Source organism: Poecilia reticulata, linkage group LG1, assembly GCF_000633615.1.
Source record: "Poecilia reticulata strain Guanapo linkage group LG1, Guppy_female_1.0+MT, whole genome shotgun sequence".
Taxonomy (NCBI): Eukaryota; Metazoa; Chordata; class Actinopteri; order Cyprinodontiformes; family Poeciliidae; genus Poecilia; species Poecilia reticulata.
The window spans coordinates 23,675,819-23,686,410 of record NC_024331.1 but is presented as its reverse complement, the minus strand read 5'-3'; the positions used below and the strand labels follow the sequence as shown (position 1 = coordinate 23,686,410).

The following is a 10,592-nucleotide window of genomic DNA, read 5'->3' as shown; positions in this document are numbered from 1 at the left end:
TCAATTCACAAAATGTATCATCTCAAGACACTTTACCAAAAATTATTATTTTAATCCAGTCACACATACATTCCAATTGGTCTTAGTTGTCAAATGGTGCATTAAGTTACACATAAACTTTTGAAGTTAACAAATGAAATAACAGAACATTGAAGAGTAGCAGAAGATGAAAGCATGAGCATGATAAAAAATGGTCAGCCTGTCCTCCAGGCAGTAGCCTGTAACTATCTACAGAGATATTTCTGCTATCTTTTATAGCATAACTAGATAACCTAATGAGGCTTGAGAGAGTCAGAGTCAAGGACTGTATTCCTCCTCTCCCGGATTGGGCTGCACACTCCCTCTGTTTATAACTGTAAGCTTTATCAAAAAGAAAAGTCTGAAAATCAGACAGCACTCTGTGGATAAAGAAGGGCCATGCTAGCTAAAGGTTGGAGCAAATTTCGTAAAACTTATTTGCATGTCAAATCGTTGTAGGTTTAGGCATAAGCATGTAAGAGAATGGATGGATGGATGGATGGATGGAAATCGTTGTAGGTGGGCGTCCTGCTGCGTTATGCCCAGTATCAGCCCCGTATGAACATAACGCCTTTACCTCGGCTGAATAATGATGCTGATGCTGGCATCTGATCCAAAGCTTTCAATTGGTTGCCCAACTCACTTCCTATTTCAGTGTTTTGAAATTAATCTAAATGACATTTAATCATCTCTAGTTCAGTGTCTAAAATAATAGGATTAGTACCCTGAACAAAGACAACGAGACCAGTGCAATATATAGACTTGGTTGGACTGAATTTGTTGCACTGAATGCAATTTTTTGTTTTTTTATTCTTAAAATTTGTGAAATCTTTACTTTAATAATGAAAACATAAAAAAATAACAATTCCTAGGTTTCTTCAAGAAAATTGTGCGTGGAGAGTGGGGTGGAAGTAGTGGTTTCTTGTTAATGCACGAGTCATTACTGGTTGTGACATTCAAATGAAAAGAGCTCTTCACCTACAAAGTTGACAGCAGTGTTTAAACAAAAGAGATTGGTGAAAAACGTGTTTGCGTCTTGGGTTTGTCTTCAAGGACAGGCTTCGTTTGGAGACATGTTGAGCCATCTGGAAAACTATGGAATGCTGTCTGTACAGAACCGGTTCAACATTCCTGCACGGAAAATCTCCACGCCCATCACATCTGATTGTGTTTAAATATAGTTCACAACTTCACGCACCTTGTGTTTTGTTAATAGGTATTTCATTAAAGATTAAAGTAGAATGGGAGATTTAAAGCTGACTTGCCCATCAGTGGCAGCACCCAGGAGGATAAAGAAACCTACCAGGGAGCCTGAGTTGACAAATGACACCTGTTGCTTGGAGGCTGTAATCTGCATCCTCTCCTGATTATTTACGTACAGGATTGTTGGGTTTCTCATTGGTCAGGTGGCGAAAGCAGGGTGGAGCCGCATCTCACACCACTGATTCGTAGGCAAAAGGGGAGTGTCCTCAAAAATTAACAGCAGGAGGAGACAGGATGGATGATGGAGAACCGATACTCCATTGTTAGACATCCAAATATGTAACAAAAGGCCCTGATGAGAAGTAACAATGATCCCATGTTTGGTCTTATCAGGACAGCCTGAGTTCTCAGCAGGTGGGTGAGTGCTGCAAGAGAACAGCATGTGCAACTGATAGGTTTTGTCAAAAGAAAAAAAAAACAGCTCAATATAATACCCTGTGAACTAAAGATTGAGGCTATTTTATCTGTGAAGGACACAAAGCTCGTAAGAACCTTCATGGGAAATCCTCCCAAAACAATCTGTTATCAAGACGTTTAATTTCTCTGAAATCGTTTTCACTCACACAGAAATCCTTGGACATAGTTTCTTCCGTTCACACTTGTGCCTGTACAACATTATAATGATTCCCGTGTACTCTGGGTTCTGTTAAAGGCTTTGTAGAGATGCTAAGAAGAATCTCCATATTGGGCATTCAGTTGACCATAGTATGTTACTGGAGCGACTGAAAAACTAACTTTCTGGAATGACTCCTTACTGGTTTGAATCTTACTTCACAGAGATGGACCTCTTTGTGCCAATAAGTAATTGTTAGAAACATTTGTATTAAGGAGCCATTCAAAGCCGAATCAAATCAGAGACAGATACTCACAAATGTTCATTTCAAGGAGTTTTACTTGATCAAGAAGTACTATGAGTTGCAGAGTGTAGGTCATTGGACTTCTAACTAACAAAGGAAATTATCTTGCTTACTTGAACTTGTCTATGACATTTGCACAGACATAAGGTGGGCGGGTGTGGCTGCAAAAACAATGGTTCCTCATCTTGCAGACAGTCAGTGTCTCAAACAGGAAATGAACTTATGAACCTAGTTTTTCTAAACACAATAAATGCTGAGATGTGTAAGTTTCACTTCAACCATCAATGCATCACGCTATTCTTCTTTGATAAACTTTTCTTACATACCATTTTGCAACCAGGCTATGTCTGAATAAAATAAAACAAAATAATAAAATAAAATAAAATAAAATAAAATAAAATAAAATAAAATAAAATAAAATAAAATAAAATAAAATAAAATAAAAACAAAGCTGAAGTAATTATTTTTGGACCTAAAGAGAAATGATCAGGACTAAGCATGCAGCTTCAGTTATTACAACCAGATTATAAACTACTAATCCAGCCCAAAGTCTGGGTGAAGTGATGAACTCAGACCCAAACCTCCAGAGACACATAAAGACAATTACAAAGTCAGCCTTCTGTCACCTGAAGAACATTTTTCACGCACCTAAATACATTAAAGATGTGTTGCTGTTGTATCAACCTTCCAGACTGCTCGGGTCCCCAGAGTCAGAACCAAACATGGAGAGGCAGAATTCAGTTTTATGCTCCTCTAATCTAGAACAAACTTCCAGAGAACTGTAAAAGTTCTGCATTGACTCACCAACAGGAGAACAGTTCAAACCCCAACAGAAGACATGAATTTGACTTGGAAACAAATACAAATGCAGCCATATTGTGTCTAGTCAGGAAATAGTCAAAGAAAATGTTTGCCTAACACCTGAATTTCTCTTAAAATGAAGACATAATTAATGTGTTTCCATATGACAATAACTAGGGTAACAAACTGACTTTCCAGTGAAGAAAAACACCCTAACTGCGAATTCAGTGAGTATTTACATCTTTGAGATAAAGTCACAAATTAAGCCACGCAGTTTTTTTAGACTAGTATACTATCGGTTGTATCCAGTATGAGAACAACATTGTGTTGTGTCAATTACAGCCCAGATAAAAGTATGACTCATTAGATAAAGAGTAGTCTGATAAGAGGAGCCTCACTCTTATGGACCAAAGGAGTGGGACACAGGAAGACTCTGCACTCCAGCTGGACCATACAGTCTTTTTTGAGACACACATATTGTAAACCTGTCAGAATGTGTAATTTCATGGTAATTGCTCTTCTACACAATGGTGATAAGAAGCAGCGGCTAGGATCTGGGGTATAATAAACACAGAAAGTATAACAGAGGTTTATGGCCTAAAAAGAACCCAACCATATGGGTAGAAATTTTTTTTCAAAGCCCACAGGTCAGGCTCTCATAAAATTGAAAATTGGGCCAGATAGATAAACTTTGAAGTCAGTTTTTGTGCTACTGATGTTTGTACCTAGGAGAGGAGCGATATTTCAACCTGGAGAGACTCACGCACACAGAGAGAGAGTGGTATTAGAAAGTTTAATTGACAAATAAAAGTCTTTGGCACTCGGCCCCATGAGGAAGACGTTGCGCTGAAAACTGCTGTCAGAGAGAATGAGCAGCTGTATATGAAAATTAGAGACGTCTTCCCCCCCTGGGTCCGGACACTGGTGATGGAGAGGATGGTGGAGACTGAATGGACATTGAAGAAGTCTTGGGTTGATGGTGGAGGAGGGGTGACGCTTGATGATTGGAGGAGGAGACCATCGCCGATTGGTTGGAATCGAGGTGCAGGACGACATCTTGGTTGGGCAGGTGGGATGAATATAATAGTCTTCCAGGCTGAATTTTTGCCTAGGCTTCATATCTCATTGTGGCTGAGTGTAATGTGCTTTTTAAGAACATCAGAAACATAAAAAGGAAATTGTTCTGGTTTTGAAAAACTGTTGCACAAAGATGTTTTTTTTCACATTTTTTATTATTTTGAGCTTTATTGCTTATATCAGAAAAAACTACCGTAGGGACATCATTTGCACAACAACCTTGAATAGATAATATATTAATTCTGCCATAGACACACATACTACTTTTTATACCCTTTAAATTTGATTTTAAAAAGTATGTGAACATGAACATTATTGTAAAGACGGAAGTTTGAATCGACTTGTTGTCCTGCTTGTTGACGATCCAATGTCTCAAGTCTTTTGCATCCACTAACACACTACGTTCCCAGTTCCTGCTGAAGAAAAGCATCCCGATAGCATCCCAAAACCGTGTTTCACTATGGGGATGATGTGCTGAGAGTGATGTGCAGTGTTAAGTTGAGCACACATAATCTTTTGTATGAAGACCCAAACATTCAATGAATGTCATTTCATTAATCCAAGCCTTCTTTCACTTGTCCACTATTTCTCCAATATTATTTGTGGCAAACAGTAAATGGGATGTCTAACTTCATATTTTTCAGTTTGCAGTTTTGTGATACTCTTTCCATTTTCAAAGGATTCAACAGTGCTCCATGGTATTTATTCTTGTGATTTTGTTTTAGAACCTAATTCTTCTTTCAACTTTGAACAGTCAGGTATCTATCAGATACTTGTTTAGTGTTTCTTTTGGGCTTTGTGATTTTGGATGGACTCTGTTAACTGGGTGATGGGATTTAGCTGCAATGGATTTTATTTAATTATATCTAATAGGGGACATAGTACGCAAATGCTATGCACACATACTTTGTCACATGAAGGTCCAATAACATACATTCAAGTTTGTGGTTGTAATGTAAAAAAACATATAGAAAAGTACAAGGGACATGAGTACCTTTCACAAATCACTGTAAACACTTTGAGCTCCTGACGACACTGAACAGTAAATACGCCATAGTGTGCCTTTTCAAGTAATACAATGGATATTTATGAACATGCATTAAACAATATAGCAGCTTAAGATAAAACAAAAGCGTAAAAACAAACGGTTAAGAACTTTTTGAAGCTGTTCAGTGTTATATCTTTAAGTTCGTGAATGCAGAGCCGTGTTCCAAGCCAAACACATTTACCTGGGTCAAGTATCATGAAGTCAACAACAACGTTGTCCTCCAGTGTAATATGTGTGCCGGTGCCGCCCTCTAGTGGTTTTGACGAGCATTACCGCCACCTCTGCCAGTTGTCCTCCGCTCAGGTGAGGCGGTTAATGTTTCACCTGCGCGAGACCACGTCACGTTAGCTTCAGGAAAATACCACGGTGGAATCTGTGATCCCACTGGACTGGTGCTTTTCTCTGTGTTTTTATGGTGAAACTGAAGTCTGACGGGCCGAACTGAACTTTACTCTGAATTTGTTGATATCTGTAAAGTCGTGTTACCAAGCAGAATGTCTGCCTCCGCAATATTTGTGTTGGATTTGAAAGGGAAGGTAAGATAACTGTTGGAACTGATACAGTTGGTCACATTTAATGGTCGTTTCTACTGCAGGTTCGTGTTTTCAGCATGAATTGAAAAAGTTTACCTTAAAATTACTCCTGTTTTGCTGTTGCTTTTACTGTATAACATTAATGACGTCGTTAAAAATTAATGAAAATCTTGCGACAGACCTATTTAGTGGCCGTTTCTCGCTACTTCCGGATTCAGTCAAAAACCTAACGTGCTGCACCTGTTGCCCCTCGGCAACTGGAGTTGCATTAGCATCACGGTTTTTTCATGTAACATGACACACACCTCTTAATAACAGAACGACTTACTGTTCCTTTTCTTGTATGCTGAAAATACAATGTATATAACATTTGATCTGATAAATTTAGCTGAGACAGTTTTATGGTGAGTATCAGCTTCGCTCATGTGTGAAACTGTCCCCTTCAGCTTGTTGGGTCATTGTTCAAAGTAATGGTGCCATTTTTTTCAACTGGCAGCATGTTTAATTTCATGCAATTGTAGGTCTGCCTTTCCTTGTTGTTTTTTGTTATTATTTATTTTCACATTTTGCAGTTTTTAGGTACATACTCTGGTCTTTTAATCTTGACCAACTCAAATATTTTTCATGCTTCAATAAACGAAAGAGTTGGATTAGTAAATAAATTGAACATAAAGTGCAGCAAGATGCAGTGCATCAAAACAGAGGTAAAACTTGGATATTGAGAAATTAATTGGTATGAAAAAAATCTTACATCAAACAGCTGGAAAAATATAGTACTCTGTAAAATTCTATGTTACAATTTAGCACATTGTTATTCTATGAATTACAAATCAATACATTATTTCTTGCAATGTATTCAGTAATATAATCAGTTTCAATAATTCAACAGAAAGATACCTCAGACTTGTTGGGAATTTAATAGCTTCGCAAAGCTGAAAAAACACAGATGAGTTAACTCTTAAGTACTTTTGTTATAAAACAGCCCACTTGTGTCCAAACTTTGTTTTTCTGGTCTTTCTGCTCAGGTGCTGATTTGTCGTAACTACAAAGGCGACGTGGACATGGCAGAGATCGACCACTTTATGCCTTTACTCATGCAGCATGAAGAGGAAGGGCTTCTCAGTCCTGTGCTGTCCCACGGCAATGTTCACTTCATGTGGATCAAGCACAGCAATCTTTACCGTATCCTTACCCGGATTGTAGTACACATAATTTAAAGCTTACTTGGCTGATGTGGTGCATAATTCCTTTTAACTTTGGGAGACCAGTACAAATTCTACTTTAATATGGAAGTATATGGTTTGCACATTCCCAACTTCAACAGTGCCTTTTTGGCATAATCCTTGACTTGCACTATTTACAGTTGTGGCCACCACTAATAAGAACTCAAACGCCTCACTCGTTTACTCATTCCTTTACAAAATAGTTGAGGTAAGTGAGACATACGAAGTGTTTTATTAAAATTACAATAAGTTGTTAGAAAAAATACAGTTTTCTTATGGAAAGTCGGTAAAGTTGGCAAACGAGCACAGTTTTCAGACGTGATGTCCAAACATTCTTCCAAACATTGCATTTACGTGTTGTGTGATTCCCACAGGTGTTCACAGAATACTTCAAAGAGCTGGAAGAGGAGAGCATTCAGGATAATTTTGTTGTTGTTTATGAGCTGCTCGATGAGCTGATGGACTTTGGGTTCCCTCAGACTACCGAAAGCAAGATCCTGCAAGAGTGAGACTCTCGTGCATATACAGAGGTCTCATACATAAACTAACTAGAAGAAAAGGATTTTGTATCATAATGTCTACTGATTTTTGTTTTTGCAGATACATAACCCAGGAAGGTGCAAAGCTGGAGGTGGCAAAGAGCAAGGTCCCCACCACTGTCACCAATGCTGTTTCCTGGCGGTCAGAGGGCATCAAATACAAAAAGAACGAGGTTTTCATTGACGTCATTGAGTCCATCAATGTACTGGTAAGATGAAGAATGAAGTGCAGTTATCTTTTACTGAAAAATTCATCAAAATTCCTTCAAACTGAAGGAATTTTCAAACTGAATCCAAATTCCTCTGGTCTTAGATAAAGGAAGCTTTTCAGATATTTATTGGTTTGTCTCATCTGGTCTGCTATAGAGGTCAGTGAGGAGTGACCTGGGGAAACTTTTGATTTAAATCAGTTATTCTTAAACGAATAAAACTGAAAAAAACATATTGTAAAACTGTCTTGAAAGGGATGTTTAGTGTAGAGGTGAGAGAGGGATTCTGTGTCTTACTATTACCAGTTGAACTAAAGACAAGCAAACTTCCAGTACTTTCCACACTAGTATTACACAAGACTCCCATATATTTTAAGGCTTTTTGGGGTCTTTTTTTTTTAAGTGTAGAAGATTAAAATAAATCTATTGGCTTCAAATAAAGTCTTTCCAGCTTAGCGTCCCTTCATTTTTAAAATCAGATAATCTGCTTTTGCCATTCACATGCAAATAGTATTTCACCTAAGGATCCAAAAACATTTGCATGCCGGTTTACGCCCTAAAGTGCATTATGAATTAGTTTACTAAATAGTTGGTGCAACTGGCAAAATAAATCAAATGAAAGTCAAATGTTTTATTCGCACCGTATTGTTTTAACAGGTAAATGCCAATGGGAGCGTAATGAGCAGTGACATCGTGGGGAGCATCAAACTGAAGACCATGCTGTCTGGAATGCCTGAACTGCGCCTCGGCCTCAATGATCGCGTTCTTTTTGCGCTCACTGGACGTATGAATGCACCCTGCGATATCCACATGTGTCATATAACTATTAAATCAGGACACCCTGAGGAAGTGCCTTGGCTGTTGTTTTTCAGGTGACAAGGGGAAGACGGTGGTGATGGAGGACGTGAAATTTCATCAGTGTGTCCGTCTCTCCCGTTTTGAAAGCGATCGGACAATCTCCTTCATTCCTCCAGATGGAGAGTCCGAACTCATGTCCTATCGCATCAATACGCATGTATGACACACTTCAGTATCAACTTTCCTATGTACGCAAACATATGCTAACTCTGTTTCACCAAGTACTATTTTTGTCTTACAGGTGAAACCTCTGATATGGATTGAGTCGGTCATTGAGAAATTTTCTCACAGCAGAGTTGAGATCATGGTTAAGGTATTTTGGAAAGTCTTTTGCTTCTACGTTTTTTTTTTGTTTTTTGTTTTTTTACATTATGTCACATTTTATTCACAAACTTTGAAGGATCCACAAACGTCCTTTATGTGGATGTGATTTTTACACATCCACACACAAAGATTTCCTAAATGCAAATGGATGTGTTGTTGTAGGGTTTTAAATCAAAATATGTGATGTGTATTTATTCAGCCTCCCTCATGGTAATACGCCTAAATTCAGTTCTGTGAAAACATTTGCCTTGAGGCTAATGGAGGACTATTGGAATTTCAGTTCCATATAATTACTGTGAAGCCGCAGTTGGTTAGACAACACCCAGTATCCAAAAAGATTTAGGTATGAGAGCTGCGTGATATTAGAAAATCGTTTGGTGATATTGGCAAATATTGCAACAATATCAGCCCAAGTTTTTTCTGTTCTTTCTTTCTCATGTGTGCTTCGTGTAAGTTGGAATTGTATAATAAATGATGATTCATTAAATGAATCATTTAAACAGGGTTCTTGTGATGATGTACCTTCACACACTCCGCAGCTGAACCTGTCCTTGCTTAGAGACAGTTTTACGTTGGACAAAATGATTATTCTTTCTTTATTGTTCTGTTTTGAGGCAAAGGGACAGTTTAAAAAGCAGTCCGTGGCCAATAATGTGGAGGTGAGGGTCCCGGTCCCCAGTGACGCTGATTCACCCAAGTTCAAAACTAGCACAGGCAGTGCTAAATATGTACCTGAGAAGAACATGGTGGTGTGGACTATCAAGTCGTTCCCTGTAAGGAACTCCCTGCAGAGTGCTTCACATTAAAACTGCCAGTGTTATCTGTCTCTTTGATTAATTTGCCTCTGTGTTCATCTGTCGATACAGGGAGGAAAGGAGTTTCTTATGAGAGCTCACTTTGGTTTGCCCAGTGTAGAGAATGATGAAGCAGAGGGGAAACCACCCATTACAGTCAAATTTGAAATCCCCTATTTCACAGTCTCTGGCATTCAGGTATGTTTGAACACTGGTTATTGTGTTTATGATGAGGTAATCTAGCATTATGTGGACATGGGCATCAAGCTAATCTGGAGATGGAAAATGTTTGTTCTTTTGCTCTCTTTTTTTTTTTTTTTGTTGCAGAGTTTGGTTTTCGTATTGCTCTGCTGCTCTGTTACTCAGCTCTGTCTTTTGCGTCTAGGCATGTTATAGTCAGTAGACTTTGACAGTCAAGTTAGATCATGTAGGAGCTGATGTGACTCAATTCAGTTTAATTGCTTTTATGATGAACTGCAGTCTTGCCACCGCACGTTATAACATTCTCTCTTTTGTGCTAGGTTCGGTATATGAAGATTATTGAAAAAAGTGGGTACCAGGCTTTACCCTGGGTGCGCTACATCACACAGAGTGGAGGTAGAGTTGCAACACTCCTTATAGTGTTCTCTAATATTAGAAATAGCTCCCTTCCTATATACATAAATTGTCATACACTTTAAAATATATTTGACATTATTTTTTTTTTTAAATGTTTTTGGCCCTTACATTTGTTCTCTTCATATTCAGATTACCAGCTGAGGACCAACGCATAAAGACTGAGGGATGCTTCATTGTATATTCTTCATGACTTTCCGAGGAGCAAAAAGATCACTTTTAACAGCACTGAAAAAACAACATGTTTTAAAATATCACCTGCTTTAATGTTAATTTCCTTGTTTTATGAAGTGTTTATTCAGAATTTAACGTGTACTCAGACATTAAAATTATTTAAATCGTATTTCTTTAAAGCAGTTTATGAGTGGCTTTAGTGCATTTCTTTTTTCGTTTTACATGTGTCAAACGTTGCTTAACTTGTGATATTTCTAAC

General features: G+C 38.1%; 1 protein-coding gene across 3 annotated transcripts; it reads left to right on the top strand.

Moving 5' to 3' along the window:
* The first annotated feature begins 5,224 nt into the window (after positions 1-5,224).
* On the top strand, positions 5,225-10,502 carry ap1m2 (adaptor related protein complex 1 subunit mu 2). Of its 3 annotated transcripts, none has more exons than XM_008415244.2 (12): positions 5,225-5,367; positions 6,623-6,779; positions 6,961-7,028; positions 7,195-7,325; positions 7,421-7,568; positions 8,226-8,352; positions 8,441-8,583; positions 8,668-8,739; positions 9,365-9,523; positions 9,617-9,742; positions 10,066-10,141; positions 10,292-10,502. In XM_008415244.2, exons 1-12 carry the CDS (start codon positions 5,260-5,262, stop codon positions 10,315-10,317), a joined length of 1,341 nt encoding a protein of 446 aa, XP_008413466.1. In that variant the 5' UTR covers positions 5,225-5,259; the 3' UTR covers positions 10,318-10,502. The 3 variants fall into 3 exon arrangements, with proteins under 3 accessions (XP_008413466.1, XP_008413472.1, XP_008413480.1); XM_008415250.1 differs by lacking the exon at positions 5,225-5,367 and adding an exon at positions 5,376-5,600; XM_008415258.1 differs by lacking the exon at positions 5,225-5,367 and adding an exon at positions 5,863-6,001.
* The last annotated feature ends 90 nt before the right edge of the window (positions 10,503-10,592 follow it).